Source organism: Anabrus simplex, chromosome 7, assembly GCF_040414725.1.
Source record: "Anabrus simplex isolate iqAnaSimp1 chromosome 7, ASM4041472v1, whole genome shotgun sequence".
Lineage (NCBI taxonomy): Eukaryota > Metazoa > Arthropoda > Insecta > Orthoptera > Tettigoniidae > Anabrus > Anabrus simplex.
The window spans coordinates 167,402,633-167,419,800 of NC_090271.1; the positions used below are offsets into that span (position 1 = coordinate 167,402,633).

The 17,168-nt window shown below is 38.9% G+C and overlaps 1 protein-coding gene across 3 annotated transcripts in view; it reads right to left on the reverse strand.

The window, feature by feature from the left end:
• The window catches only part of IFT46 (intraflagellar transport 46), a 113,531-nt gene that overhangs the window by 20,253 nt on the left and 76,110 nt on the right, over positions 1-17,168 (reverse strand). For all 3 annotated transcript variants that reach the window (XM_067151435.2, XM_067151434.2, XM_067151436.2), the window contains exon 7: positions 2,613-2,740. In XM_067151435.2, coding sequence (XP_067007536.2) covers positions 2,613-2,740 — 128 coding nt within the window. The remainder of the gene's footprint in view (positions 1-2,612; positions 2,741-17,168) is intronic.

The window sequence follows — 17,168 nt, forward strand, 5'->3', positions numbered from 1 at the left end:
GGAAATCTACCTACCTTGGTAGAAATTAATTTCTAAACCTTTTTTCTCATGTGCATCATTTCGATACGAGGATTAATAAGGGAGACTTAACTCACGAGCGGGTGAGTGTAAAGCGTATTCCTTACAACTTGAAAACTACTGAAGACATTTGAACCAAAATTTATATTTAGCATCCACCTGTCCAAAGGTAGGTTTTAAACGTAAATAACATTTCATGTTTCGGAATGGACTGGCGGTTTATAGGGAACCGAAATGGTGATTTTACTCTTCCACAATATATACAGAACAAGACCAACCTGACTGGAAATCGACCAAACGTGATGGAATTCCACCTCTAAACCTTTTTTCATGTGCATTTTTTCGTCAGGAGGATTAATAAGGGAGATATCAAGAATGGTCAGTTTTGCAGGTTAAGTCCAGCGGACATAGCCCAAAAGGTGTTTTGCATGGAGCAGATTCCTTATCTATATAAATCAAATCATAACAACTGTGTGCCTCTACACTGACTATTTTGGCGAAATTTTCGTACAGCTTTCCGTTTAAGGGGTAATAATGACCATCTCCATAATTTTTGGTTTAGTTTCCTGAAAGTCCTAATTTTTACCCGCCTCAATCAAAATCCAGATTCCGGCATAATCTGCCAGAAGAAAAAGAAGATAATTGAAGTTTGACAAAATTATACGTTTTAGCCTGTAATGAACGGAAAACATTCAAGATCATTAAATTTTTCACTTTTTATCCCCGAAGAATATCGAAATATGCAGGCAATTTTAATGATGGTGCAGACCTTCAGAAATTCCTATCACATAACAGATTGCACAATCTCCGCTCAATTTGGAATGATCTACAACCTTGGTCTTATGACTTTTTGCCGTATCTGTATCCCTTTTACGTTTGATTTTTCTCTATTAATCGATGTTAAGTCAATTTGGAATTTTCACATGCATAATTCATACTTTCGATTACTTATATGAAATACAGAATCATCAAACTCTTCACGAAAATTGGCCCACCCAGTAGCCATATGTGAGCCAAATGCTATGTATGTAGCTGTCACGTAATTATCCGAAAAGTAATGTAATGTGAGATAATCTTACAAAAACGTTACCCTGTTCCACGTTTCTAACTCAATCTGACCCAAGAATAGATGACATATCATAGGACCAGCCATTTAGGCCACTAAATCCGGCGTGTCTTATGGTATAATCCTTTGTCGATAAGACGTACGTTTAGTAGCAGTTAATCTGTAAATGAAGGTCTTCAATATTGTAAACACGCATATACTTTCGTATGTCGATCTATATATATTCACTGATGTCGATTTGTAGCGATCTAGAAAGGGTGGATCTGCTATTGTAATCAGTACTCCCCACACCAACTTTGACTGGCAGTATGAAAGGGTTCCTTCTCCAACTCCTGTGTAACTGTCAATAGTAAGGAAGGCCTACAATTGTAATGAATAGTTCACTTCTCGATTTGACGTGCAGAAGGCAAGTGAGCATGCAGTTTTGTTTAAAACTCCCCTACCCGATTGTGTTTGGCAGTAGGCAAGGGTGCCCGCCATTATAAAGAAATGTCCTCATCTAAAATGTGACTGGCATTAGGCATAGTGGCCTGCTATTTTGATGGAAACTCACCAACTTGGTGTGACTGGCAGTAAGCTGGCTGGAAGTAGGAAAATGGGCCTGGCATTATAATGATAACTGCACAACTCAATTTCGAGTGATAGTAGGGTAATTGCCTGCCATTATAATAAAAACTACTCAACTGTAATCTGTCTGGAAGTAGGAAAGGGGGGCTGCCATTTTAACGAAAACTCCCCAAATCGATTCTGTCCGCGTAGTAGGCAATTATGTAAACTTCCCAACTCGACTGTGAATGCCAGTAGGCAAGTGAGCCTGCCGTTATATCACAAATCCGTAACAAACACTTTACATTGCAAACAACGTACGGGGACCTCCCCATGCTCTTTCTCGGATAACGCTAAGAGACGTGCAATTTTAAAACAATCTTATTTACTGCATGTACACTATTTACTTCGATATTCGAATACAATGTAGAATACCGTAGCGAAGCTAGTAAATTAATAAATGGACTAGTAATAGCATTTCAAAAGTAAAATAAATATATGTTCATTTTGCATGATTATCTGTACTGAAAACACATTTTAAATTTGTGATCTTGCATTTGGGAGATAGTGGGTTCGAACCCCACTGTCGTCAGCCCTGAAGGTGGTTCTTCATGGATTCCCATTTTCACACTGGGCAAATACTGGGGCTGTACCTAAATTAAGGCCATGGCTGCTTTCTTTCCACTCCTAGACCTTTCCTATACCATCGTTGCCTTAAGACCTATCTGTGTCAGTGTGATGTACAGCTAAATGTAAAAAAATTAAATTAAATTTTTTAATTAAATAATTTCTTTTTCAGGTATAATATGTTCTTAAATGTTTTCTTTTTCAGGTATTTTCTAAATTTTATTTAATCATAATTTAGTTTTGACACAGTGAAGAAATGAACAGGTTTAGAAAATATACCATATTTAACACACAACAGAATATAAACTACAAATTTTGAAAAATATGAGGGAGGACTTGAGTGTTGTCTACTTACTACATATAATGTCGACAAACTTCTTTAAATCACAATCAAGATCCGCTGTTGGTAGTCCCACTTCATGGAGCAGTCTCTCAAACTCTGGAGGCCACTCCTGCATGAGATTGTCAACGTCAGGCATAGACCTATAAATGAAACATACAAATTATATCAGTGTTTAATTGCTGGAGAACTGTGTTCGAATATTTACTCACACATTAAAGAACTCCTTTTTGGGGCAAAGTTATGGCATTCCACTCTCCACTGCTCCTCTTCCATTATATTCCAGTCCAAGTCCCACAGTCATATGGAGTTGTTAACGAACTCCAGCCATCATAATCTAATCTTCCTTTGTTTCCTTTTCCTTTCATTTATACTTCCATAGTTTGCTTTGGCATTCTTTCTATCCTTTCTATGTCTATGTTCTATTCTTTCTATGTCTAAACATCTCAATCTATTTTACTTTAGTTTATTAGCCTACGGCTGTACTTACAGTAACTATTGAACATTTATTTCTGTATGTATATTTTCTCTCTTTTTCTCTTCTGCTTAGAAATTACATTTCAGTTTTCTGCTTTGTATTTTTATCCTTGTTATTGACCACATCTATTTGACATTAAACCCCCAGCTAAGACCAAAATGAGCCTGAGTGGCCCCAGCAATCTGCTATATCTATGTAATATGTATCGTACATCATTTCTTAACCCTTCATTGGCACAGCTCTATTTCATTATACAGTGTCAGTTTCAATCGAGTTACCGGTTATTCCCCTGTGTCGTGTGTCGCAAGTGGGTGATGCAATAGCCATCTGAACCATATAGCTCTCCCAGTGATGTCATGTCAGGTAGTCTGCGATAAGCTCCCATACAGCGTGCAGCGTGATTTGCTTCTTATACAGCAGTAATTCATCAGTTTAGTGCATTTCAAGGCTTCTGAATTAAGTGCTGAACAGTGTATTCTGATGCAAGTGCGATAACAGATATAACTTGAAAACAATGTTCTCTCATCCATGGGTAACTAATGCAGATATCGAGGTCGAATTATTATTATTATTATTATTATTATTATTATTATTATTATTGCTTGTATATATAGTATAATCTATTAGATTCATAGTCTGTATTGATAGTTCAAGCACACAAGTATGAAGGATGAGTTCTTCACCTAATCAATACTTTATTTTACATAGTGTCAGTATTATTTACATAAAAATACAGTACCGGTTTCAATCTGTAAACAGGTCATCTTCAACTGTTGAAGAACCTGCTTAAAAGCAACTGTACAGAATAAATACTACTAAAATTAAACAAGAATGTCATTAAAATACCGTATTTACGCGAGTAATCCCCGCCGCCGAATAATCCCCGCACCCTCATTTTAGGAAGGCTTATTTTGAAAAAAATTAAATGCCAACATTGACGCGAATAAAACCCGCACCCCAATTTAGTGTGCCAATTTTTTAAAAATATGCGGGGATTATTCAAGTAAACACGCTGTATTTACACGAATAATACCCGCCGCCGAATAACCTCCGCACCCTAATTTTAGGAAGGCTCATTTTGAAAAAATTAAATTTCAACATTGACGCGAATAAAACCCGCACCCCAATTTCTTGCGTCAATTAAAAAAAAATATGCAGGGATTATTCTAGTAAATACGGTAAACATGAATGACACTATTCTAAAAAATACTTAACATTAAGATATATACATATGGTACAGTTTTGGGGTTAAAGGACTTTTATCCTGGCCCCATGATTTCTACATATTTCAAAAATTATATTTGTTGAGGTTGAAATTGGATACAATTCTTACAGTTTCTGAAGAATCACTGACATTCTGGTGTCGGGCTCGGATATCTAATGTTAAATGCCAACACTATGTCGAACGGTTTTACGAGATGATTCAAAGTGCATTGTTGGGCTGCAAATATGTGGGGACGTGGTGTTCATTAGAATAAGAGGTTTAGTAACCTGTTTACAGATACATAGCTCATTCTCAGTCTATACCAATGCTGAAAAACATGCTAGTTTATATTAGACTTCCTTGTTGAGGTTTATGTTGCTGTGTGCAACATATTGAAATCAATGAAAGTGAGTTGTGGGTGCTCCCCTCTTCATACTTGCATTCCCTCAGGTAAATTAGAAAAAATCTCAGAAAGAAGAAAAGGAAGGTAGGTATTAGAATAACTGATAGAGAGTGCCTGTTAAATAGGATGTGTACATGGTGTGTGTGTGTGCTACTTATGTGTGAGCTGGATAAGTCCTCGAGCATAGTTAGGAGCATGCTGCACATTGTTGCGTGTACGTCATGTGGCTGTCGTAGCATTAAGAAAGAGAGGTGGTGGAGAGGGGAAGGAGCTTGTGGATGGGGTGGTGTGGAGTAGGGCGTGTCTTTTGGTGTGTGTGTGGGTTTGTGTTTGCTGATTCGTTTTGAATATTTGTCTTTTAGAATGGGTATGGCTGTGTTGAAAAGAATGTTTGTTTTATCTGTGATTTCATTTAAGTTGAAGTTAGGATTAGCATATTGGTCCATGCTGATGTAAAAATCTTCTATTATATTGAGCAATGGGCCTGTGGGGTTCATATTTAAAATTTTCATATCATTCTCGATATCAGTGAATTTATGCTTATGTTCCTCAACATGTTGCCTTATGGATGAAAAGTGATTATATTTAGCGGCGTTGATGTGTTCGTTGTATCGAATAGAAAAACATCTGTCAGTGTGCCCGATGCAGCTGGCTTCACAATAGTTGCATTTTATGCGGTATACTCCTGAGTGGTTACACTTGTTATTCTCATTGACTAATTTAGTGTTGTGTAAAATAGAAGTATTATTACATGTGGTTCTGTAAGCTATTCTTAGATTGTGTTTTTTGAAAATATTGGTTATGGGGTGGATGTGGGTGTTTTTAAATGTAAAAAGTGCATAGTCTTTCTTAGTTTCGCTGTTTCTGCTTAATTTGGATTTTGGTTGATGTTTTATTTTGTGAATGATTTTGTTTATCATGTTTCTATTGTATCCATTATGCTCCACTATTTCGTGAATTATGTTCAGTTCTTTTTTCAATTCTTCCTGAGAGAGAGGTATGTTGAAAGCTCTGTAAATCACCCTGTAGTATGCCACTTTTTTGTGTGCATTTGGGTGAGTGGAATCAATTTTTATTGTGTTGGAGGTTTGTATAGGTTTCCTACACATTTTGTATGTTAAGTGGTCTTCAGTTTTAGTGACAGATAAGTCAAGATAGTTCAAAGTGTGATCTTTCTCAGTTACCATAGTAAATTTTATATGTGGATCTATTTTGTTTAGCTGTTCAAGTATGTTGTTTTCATTTGTGGACCTGCAGTCTATAACAACGAAGATATCATCTATAAATCTGTGCCAGAATGATATGTTGTTAATTTTGCTAATTTCTGAGTGTTCTAAGTGGTCTATGTAGATATTGGCTAGTATTCCTGAAGCTGGTGAACCCATGGGAGGGCCTTGCTGTTTGTAGATAGCGTCGTGGAATCTAAAGTAATTATTGTTTAGGGCAAATTCAAGTAAATGAATGAATTCATCTATTTCGAGGATGCTTAGATTACTGTGATTTTTAAAATTCGATTCTATTAGTCTTATTGTTTTCTGTGTGGCTACGTTAGGGTACATGTTAATGATATCATATGATGCTAGGATGTGGTGTTGTTCGATTTACAGCTCTTTGTTGATGTTACAGAATTCTATTAAGTTTTGTACTGATTTCTTGGCTAAGAATGTGTAGTGTTTTCTGAGAAATGCTTGTATGAAGCATGATAATTTGTAAGTCAGGCTTGATCTATAATTTATGATCGGCCTCATGGATACATTATCGTTGTGGATCTTGGGCAGGCTTTCGCAGTCGGCAGTTGTGGATTCATTATAGTCAGCTTCATAGTTTCTTGCTCGTTAAGGAGAAAGTGGGTGTTTTTCAGTAATGTTTTTAGATTTCTTTGGATACTGGCAGTTGGATCTTTTCATTTGATTTGAAAGGTATCGTCTAGGAAACATTGTTTAGTTTTAGTGATGTATTCGTCTCTGTCGATGATGACTGTGGTATTACCTATGTCTGTCTTTGTTATTAATAGATTGTTATGCTTAATTTTGTCTTTGAGTTTCCTGAGTTGACCGTTGTTAGTTGTGCTTATATAGCTGTTGTTGTTAATCTTGTTTATGTATTGTGGTAATTTCTTAACCTTGTGTCTGATCTCATCGCGTAAATCATGGGGGGCTTTATTTAGGGAATTTTCAGTTTCAGCGATGATGGTTGTTAGGTAATGGAAAGTTGATGTATTTACCCAATTGTATTTAGGTCCTTTGCTCAATATATTAGTTTCTGTTTCATCAAAGTGTGTGTCTGTTAAATTCATGATGGGTGGGTGAAAAGTGTGTTCATTCTCTTTGTTGCATTTGAAGGGGGTGTTACTGTCTTGTTTGCTTTTGGATTTGTGACCGTAGTGCATTAAGCTTTCTATTTAATGTGTTCTGTTTTCCGATTGCTAGTTTAGTTATTTTGTCTTGGGTTATTTGTTGGGAGTTGTCCCAAAAGCTAAGTAAGTGGTAAAGCATGGGAAGCCAGTATTATGAAGGTGGGAATAATTAATGTTATGACCCTGACAGGAAAGTCAGAAGAGTAGATTAACTTTATGAAGAAAAAGAATGTTGCAATGATGGGACTGAGTGAGGTCTAGTGGAAGGGAAAGGGAGTGAAGAAGATGAGTAGAGGATACACCCTGTACTGAAGTGGAGGAGGTGAGGCAAAGAATGGATTAGGAGTGATTGTTTACGAAACCCTGGATGAATATGTGGATAAGATAGACTATGTTAGTGACAGAATAATAAGAGTACGACTGAGTAGGACAACTGCTGTAGGATAAAGCTAAGATGACATTAAATACATCATATTATACACCCATCCTCATGAATAACTTGGAAACTACCACGTTAATGAGACAAGACAACTCAAAATTCTCAGAAACTGCAGCAATGAAGTTCCTACGCACCATGATACAGAAGACCAGGAAGGACAAGTTCAGGAATGAAAAAGTCCGAGAGGAGGAGGGGAATAGGAGACTCCTTACAACTGAAGATCCAGAAAGCAAGATTGAAGTGGTTTGGCCATGTAAAAAGGATGAGTGCAAGCAGGACTGCAAGAAGAAAATATGAAGAAGTAAAAAGAAAAAGACCAGTGGGCAGACCCAAAGGAAAATGGACCGATCTGGTGAAGAAAAATGTCAAGGAGAGAGGACAAAATTGGGAGAAGATCATGAGAGAACAGTGGTTCATGGACAGAAAAATATGGAGGGAGCTCGTACACCACACCTGGGCAACTGGGGATGGTCAACGATAACGATGATGATGATGATGATGATGACGGAAGGAGTGAAAGACTTCATCCAAGTTTATGCACCCAAAACTGGAAACAGTGAGGAAAATATAGAGGAATTCGTGGAGACACTCGAGGAAATAATCACCAAAGCGGAAGTGATAGTCATGGGAAACCTCAAAATGCAGGTTGGAAATGACAGAATTGGGAAAGAAGAAATGATTGGTCCTTTTGGATATGGAAAAAGAAACAGCAATTTTTGTGAGAGAAACAGAATGATCGTGGGTAACACTTGGTTCAGAAAGAAAAATAGTAGAATGATCACTAGGTATGGCTGGGGTGAAAGAAGGACAAATCAGTTATTGATTTTTATTTTTTTTTTGGTTGAGAAAACAAATCATAAACAGTTAATGGTTGTAACAGCACTACAAGGTGAGGTGTTTGATGGAGACCACAGAGTAGTGGTAGCAAAATTGAAAATAGTTAAAATTGTGAGAGCAAAAGAAATAATACACAAGGAAATGAAAGTATGGAAATTAAAAGCTAAAGGAATTCAGGAGAAATTTCAAGAGGAATTAAAACAGCACATTCTTATATCAGAAATGGAAAGTGTAAAAGAAGAATAGACCAAATTTACAAACACATTTGTAAGCTGTGCAGAGAAGATTTGTGGCAGAACCTCGATAAGAGTGAAGGAAAAGGAGGAGGAGATTGTTAAACAAAAGAAGAAAGCAGGGCAAGAATGGAATAGAGATAGGAAAGAAGGAAGTAAGATTAGGTATCAGGAAATTAAAAGGAATTGTATAAAAGTGGTAAATGAGGAAAAGGTAAAAATGATGGGAGAGATTCACACAAGAGTTGGAAAAGGATGTTGTATGGATTGATAAAAAATAATAGAAAAGAAAATATTACACAGAACAAGTGAAGAAAGAGAGTGGAAATGTAATAACAGACCCTGAGGAGAATAGATAGAAAGATTACTTCGATAAACTCTTGAATGTGAGAAATGATACAGAAGAGTGTATTGATAAATGAGGATGACCCAGAAATGGAAAGTGATATTGCAATGCAGAGGTGGAATTGGCCATTAAACAAAAGAAGACAGAAAAAGCAGGACAGATAGATGAAATATGTGTGGAAATGATAAAGGCAGCAGGACGTGCTGGTCTACATTGGTTATATAGGCTGATAAGGTGTATATGGAGGTAAAAGCAAGTACCTGATGATTGGGATAATAACAGTATATAAGAAAGGTGACGGAAAGGTATATGATAATTATCAACAAATTACACCGTTGTCACAAGTAGTCAAAATACTGAAGAGAATAATAGAAAAGAGGACGAGGAAGGGTGGAAAGAAATTTAGAAGAAGAGCAGTATGAATTTCGGCTGGGCAGGTCAACGATATACCCTATACTTACCATGAGATTACTGATGGAAAACAGGAATATGGAAAAGATCTGATGATGGTATTCCTTGATCTAGTAAAAGCATATGATAGTGTTAATAGAGGAAAGGTGTGGGAAACACTGGAATGAAAAGGATATAGAAAACAATGAAGGGAATTAGTGAAAGCAATGTATAAAAACTGTTCTAGTTGTGTAGACAACCATATTTACTTGTGTATTAGACCCCCTGGCTTTCTGGGACGAAGAAAATGAAAAAATAAATCTCGCATACAGGACCCCCCCCAATGTAATTCGTCAGAGAAGAATGATTCCGCTTTGAAGCAGGTACAAGCCTTACTTCAGCTCCGATGACATCACAAATTTGTGAATAGTTTTGTCCATACGACCCGCGCAATTAAAACACGCGTCAAAGTCATGTGGTGCATCTGTGTTTCGTATTTAAGAAATATCTCCTCCGTAGCGTAGCCCTACTGCAGCCCTGATGACGTTGTACAAATAGGTGAATAGTTTTGTGTCCGACCTATGTAATTAAAGCATACATCAGTCATGCTATATGTCTGTTTTTTGTAGTTAAGGACATCCGCCAGCGTAATTGTTAGCACAGTTCGCTGCCATTCACGGGAGCCCAAGTTTAATTCCCGGTACTGTATTGCCAGAGATTTAAGAATGGCAGAAAAGTTGACATGCGGTAAAAATGGTACATACAGCTTCCCTGCATTGGGGGCTGCACCACCTTGGGATGAGGAAACTAGTTTACTTTAGTTAAGAAATATTCATGGCTGTTCCTATTAATAGAGCAGGAGAGATCATTAAGAAAGTGGTCGTTTAATATCTCGTAATTCGGGCCAATATAGCCTACATAATCTTTGGAGAGAAGTAGGTTTAAAACACAATTAAATCAATCCGATCATAATGATTGTTTTGCTCGCCAACGTACCTAAATAATAACAATAATAATGGTAATGATATTACGTCCCCACTAACTACTTTAACGATATTTGGAGACGACAAACAGAAAATACTATGCGTTAATCAAAAAAATATGGAGGCAACGAACGTGCAAAATTAAACATTATAATAATAAAACACATTACCGCCACACCTGTAGATATCCATAAATGCGACAAGCTTACCTGTAAATTATTTTTATTCTTTCCATCGTGGAACTTCGACACTAGCCGGGCACTTAGTAGCATACATAACCTAAACAATGCGGTCTCTCTTATCTCAATTACAGCTGTTTTGGTAATTCCTGATGTGATAAATGTAGGAAACAAGCATGAGATATACTTAGAAATAAAGGTCTGGTTTTCAATAGCCGCAGTTATCCAAAGAATGCTGCCGGTTACTATGTATTAATACTTTCGGAAGTATAACTTGTAACATACGCTAGTTATCAGCTGGTGGGTTGGCATGCTTTTTACAGCACGGCTTTATTCAGAAGGGATAGCCTCTGCTACTTATATACCAACTGGGAATAACAAGAGACCATCTCCAGAAACCATTTGCGAATATATTCTCACAGTTTAGACTATAGTTGGGAACAAAACTATTGTTTTTAAGTTGTGAAAAGGCAGGATCTCGAATACTCACAATTGCTGTGAAGATGACGTCATTTATAACAACGTCACGCTAGTAGCAGGAAGTTGGCGGCGCAAGATGACGATAATTCAAATAAAAGCGGTGATCAGGTTTACTGTGTGGTAGGCCTACTGCTTAACTGACAGACACAAGTGACTGCCATTACATTTTTTTGTATTAATATTCCATAATACGATACCCTTATACCTTTTCTGTACGGGGTCGAGTATGAAGCAAGACGAATTTTTGTAATGAGTTTTTACAACCGCATGCTCTTCCTGACATCAACCGTATCAGAGGAGTTAATGAGATGAAACTAATGACGTGATATAAGAGTAACTAAAACTGACTATATTTACTTTACATGTAGGCCTAAAAGTCATGTGTTCACCATACATTTGTAAGTTTGTTAAAGAGTAGTGTTGAATGTTAACATGTACAATTGATAGCTGAGAAGTCATGTGTTCACTGCATAAAATTTGAGGTTATTGCATATTGGAACCCCCCGTTCTTACTTTTCTTGGCTGTAAATGTGGAAGAAAAAGGGGTCTAATACGTGAGTAAATACAGTATATTTGTAATGGTTATGGATGAAATTCTAAAGGAAACAAAGGCAACATATAGAGGGGATATGAAAATATCGTTGTTTGCAGATGACGTTGTGATTTGGAGATTCAACAATACAGAAATGCAAATCCAACTAGAGGCTTTAAATGACAATATTGAAAAATATGGTATGAAAATCAGTTTGGAGAAGAGCAAAACAGTGGTGATGACACAAGGAGAAAGAGAGAGAAATGAATTGTTAGAATCAGAGGACAAAACCTTGAGGTAATTGAATGCTTCAAATATTTGGGAAGTGAAATAATGCAAGATGCAAGGTTGGATAGGGCGATCAGCAGAAGGGTACAAGTGGGAAATATGTTCTACCAGAATGTAAGGAATTGAAGAGCTTTTTTCCAAAACTCGCTCAGTTTTTATTGAAATTGAGGAATCCGTTGGATTTTGTTTGTAATGTGTCGACCTATCTATATTACTAATATTTTATTCCAGAACTCACTATGTCATTGTAAACTGTGGGGTAGGATATTTTTTTTCCCAGAACTGTAATAAGTCAGGCTGTGATGTCTTCCAAACTCTGCTAAGTCTAATACGCTTGTGTACGACTAAGCTCCTGTTTCCTGCTAATAACCTGTTGGCAATTTCATGTGTCATATGTTGATGAGCTGTACTTAAGAGCAAGTTTACACATATTAAGAAAGTGTACAAGATGAGTGACTTTGATTTAGGTGGTTTATTATTTTTTTTTTTTTGCTAGTGGCTTTTACGTCACACCGACACAGATAGGTCTTATGGTGAAGATGGGATAGGAAAGGACTTGGAGTTGGAAGGAAGCGACCACATCCTTAATTAAGGTACAGCCTGGTGTGAAAATGGAAAACCACGGAAAACCATCCTTAGGGCTGCCAACAATGGGATTTGAACCCACTATCTCCCGGATGCAAGCTCACAGCCGCGCGTCCCTAACGGCACAGCTAACTCGCCTGGTTTAGAAGGTTTAAAGAGTCCTCTAGAAGATTCCAGTAGAAACAGGAAGAGGAAAAGGGATGTAAACACCTGGGATAAAACAAAACACAAGCATGCAAGAAACAGTTCAAGTGCTCACCCTACATCTTGTATCACTTATAATCATGCTGGAAGACCAAACTATACATGCGAGTAGGATTGCTGAATCAAGAAGACATCACTCATTTCCGTGACAAACTGTATGACAACAAAAGAAAAGTAGAGCAAGATAACTTCCTTTTAAAATACAAAGTACGTCCAGAAAGTAAGTTCCGTTTGGTAATAAAACTAAATTGTGTACAGGTACAGAAAAATTATTTATTGCACAAAATTCTACAACTCTTAAACTACTTTTCCACATAACTGCCAAAATTTTGCAGGCATCTGTCATAGCGGGGCACAAGTTTTTGTATACCTTCTTCATAGAAGTTTGCCGCCTGTGTCTTCAACCAGTTGGAAAAATTTTCTTTCAGCTCTTCGTCCCTGTTGAAGTGTTGACCGCCAAGGAAAGACTTGAGATGTAAGAACAGATGAAAGTCGCTAGGAGCAAGGTCAGGGCTGTACGGAGGATGGTCAAACACGTCCCAGTCAAATCCCTGTAGGAGGTTTTTCGTCACATTTGCAGTGTGTGGTCGTGTGTTGTCGTGAAGGAAAACAACACCTTTTGACAGCAATCCTCGGCGCTTATTATGTATTGCGCGGCGCAATTTCCTAAGTGTCTCGCAATAAACATCTGCTTTCATTGTTCGACCACGCGGTAAGAAATCAATGAGTAAGATGCCTTTGCAGTCCCAGAACACTGTGCACATCATTTTTCGAGGTGTCAAGATTTGTTTCGGCTTAACCGTTGCTGGGGATGAAGTGTGCCTCCATTCCATTAATTAATTTCGTGTGGCTATTTCTAGCCAAATGCAGCCTTTGTAAGGCAGACCCTCCGATGAGGGTGGGCGGCATCTGCCATGTGTAGTAACTGCTTGTTATTGTGGTGGAGGATAGTGTTGTGTGTGGTGTGTGAGTTGCAGGGATGTTGGGGGCAGCACAAACACCCAGCCCTCGGGCCATTGGAATTAACCAATGAAGGTTAAAATCCCCGACCCGGCCGGGAATCGAACTCGGGACCCTCTGAACCGAAGGCCAGTACGCTGACCATTCAGCCAGCGAGTCAGACTCCATTCCATTGATTGCTGCTTACTTTCAGGGGTGTCGTAAGAAACCCAAGTTTCATCTCCTCTGACTATCTGTGTCAGAAATTCTTCGCCGCCTTCATTATAACGGGTCAAAAACTGAAGTGCACTACCCATCCGTTTTGTTTTGTGTTGCTCAGTAAGAATCTTTGGTACCCAACGTGAGCAAAGTTTACGAAATTTCAGTTTTTCGGTAACAATTTCGTGAATTAGTGATCGTGAGATTTGGGGAAATTCCATAGTGAGAGCACTAATTGTAAACTTGCGGTTTTCCTGGATCTTGTCATCAATCGCGTGAACCAGTTCTTCTGTAACCAAAGATGGACGCCCACTTCGTTCTTCATCGTGCACATCACTACGTCCTTCATTGAACTGTCGGACCCACCTTCTCACCATTGAATCACTCATCGCATTTTGTCCGTAAACTTCGCAAATTTGCCAATAAATTTCAATTGGTTTCACTTTCCTAACATTCAGAAAACGAATCACAAGCGGCGGGATTTTCAATCAACACCGACATTGTAAACAAGCACAACAAAGTGTACGTGGCTGACAGCGATCTCAAAATGGCACACGCTTCTTCTCCTTGATACAGAGCGTCTACCGTGCATGTGCGGAACTGCGATCGCAGCGCTGCAGCGGAGATAAATTGAAATGGAACTTACTTTCTGGACGTGCCTCGTATATTATGACCACAGAACCAAAATCACATCAACCAAGAAATGTAGACAATCCCTGTGCTAGGTTACTAACACAATATTTTATACGGAGGAAAACTGGCCAGCTTGTATGAATTTGTGCTCGGTCATTTTCTTCTGTAACAAGAATGAGTAGATTCAGATTGAATGTTCATACTGTGAACCACGCCCTCTCAGAGTGCATGCACCGGTGCATTGTGTGGCGCAAGGTGCATAAGACGACTTTGCTAGGTTGACCAGAGTGCAGATTCCCACTTCTCGATTCTGAGCTTTGGTTGTACAACCTAACTTTCATAATTCATGCAAACGTCCAAAATGTGGAAAACACATCCATATATTCTTGGACGGAAGATAAGTCTGGAAGACGATCAAACAAATTTGCATCAGCCTTGCATAACTTTTTGCATTGTTTTGAAGAGAGGGTTCGTCAAGAAGTAAAACCAGAAGGCATTAAATCTCAGAAAACATTGAGACTGTCTCTTTCTTTTGCTATGCCTGTCTCGCTCGCTCCACCTGGCTCTGCCTTCCTCGCTTTCTCCGTAGCGCTCCACTATACGAGCCAAGTCGGGCCGAGCTTAGCCGAGTCACTCTGAGACAAAACGCTGGTCCGAACTGAGCCAAGTCGAACAGATGCACGGTGCACAGAACCTCTCCTCCTCGTTTTGCATGCGCGAGATTTTGGGCGTTTGAGCCCTGCTGTGAACAATTAAAAGTCAAGATACAAAAGTAATTCTATATCACCAGCTAAAAGGGCAGACATGATGGAATATCACAGACTGCACAAATTACGTGCTAAAACGTTTTATGAAATTTTGAAGCGAGAGGAAGTTGATGTCTGAAAGTAGCATTTGACATGCAACAAAGCCAGCCACTTCCCATGATTAGAATTTCAGAGACTTTTTATGCTCGATAGCTTTGGTTGTACAACCTAACTTTCATAATTCATGAAAACGCCCAAAATGTGGAAAACACATTCATATATTTTTGGACAGAAGATAAGTCTGGAAGAGGAGGTTTGGAACTGCCTTCAGGCAGAATACACCCTAACTTACCTTACTGCCCTGACAATGTTTTATCGAGCAAATGCTCGATGTGATGACCATTTTGGTTTATGCACATACGGGCCCATTGTCCAATAGATCGTCTTGTGCGCTGAAGCATTTCAGGTGTAATTGCTCGGCAGGTATCCGTGATGAAATGCCGGAGCTGGTCAGGGTTTTCTGGCGCTTGAGTGTAAATGATGTTCTTCAAATGTCCCCACAAGAAGTCTAATGGCATTAAATCTGGTGATCTGGCGCGCCAAGAAACAGGGCCTCCTCATCCTATCTATTTGCCTGGCAGTTCCTCATTCAGATGGTTACGAATGGGCGAAGTCAAATGTGGTGGAGCTCCATCCTGTTGCAACCACATTGTCAAATGATCGTGCAAGAGTACATCTTCCAGCAGCAGTGGGAGTTCCTGACGCAGAAAGTGTAGGTAGCGTGGGCCCGACCAATGGCCCTCAAAGAAATAAGGTCCAATCAGGCGATCTCTCAAGATTCCACACCAAAAATTCACTTCCCATCGTACTTCATGGGCCGCCTGTCGCACCCAATGATGATTGTCTGGACTCCAATAGTACATGTGGCGACTGAAGTTCCCATTATTGTGGAAGCGCAATTAGTCCGAGAACAAGATATGCAATATGAATGCTGCATCATTGTCCAGCCTGCCTAACAGTCACCGACAGAACTCCATTCAAGCTTCGAAATCCCGCCCATGGAGCTCTTGGTGTAGCTCAAGATGGTATGGGTGAAATTTGCCAGACGGATGGCTGGCTGGTGTTCACCTGTCGTGCAGTCGCCCTTGTATTGATGTGTGGATTATTACGAGCTGCCTCCAGAACGGCCTCTTTTGTTTCACCCAATGTAACGGGCCTATCGCAGACTGGTGGCTTGTTGGAAATCACACCTACTGCCTTTAGGCGTCTTTCAACATGGCGGAATGCCGTAGCAGTTGTGTGTCGCCTGTCAGGATACAGTTCCTGGCACAGACATAGTGCCTCGCAAGTTTTGTCTTGCTTCCCCATAAATGAGGAGCATGTCAACGTATTCCTCTGTGGAAAACATGCTGAATGACAGTAGAGATTACAGTACATTCAGGCCCTAACCAGCGGAGTATGTGCAGTGCATACATGAATAACAGCATCATTCTACTGTTTGAATGTGGTAAACGTGGGCCTGTGTTTACACATACCTGCCAACTTTCCTGATTTAGGCGAGAGACTCCCGGTTTTGGACAGTTTTACCCGCCTCCCGATTTTAGCGTATTTTTTGGTGAACTTCAAACATTTGTTTTCAAATTCCGCCATTTCAGATTTGTATGCCAGTGGCCGGAATGTCTTCACTCATTGGCTGCTTTAAAATAAAACATTTGTGTTTATTAATATGAGAAATGTGTGAGAATGTGTGATGTTTATTGAAACTTGTATATCGCAACGCGTATTATGATTGTCAATCTCTCGTTCTCGCATGCTATGTTCGTGTTCGTTCATATCAGTCTGGTCGATTCTAGAGACTAGTTGGTAGATTTGGAATATTTTATAGTTATTTAGTGACAGAATTTCATAGACAGTGACTAGTTACTTTTCTAGAGATTTTAGGAGTCATTTAGAGACAATTCTGGCAAATTTTAATTTATTGATAAAAATAGCATTGTCCTTCGCATAATCACGCGGGCGCATAATGTAATATATTAATCTATGTATTTGCTAAGTAATGCTACCTAAGTGCATAACTGATTCACATGTGTGAAGCAT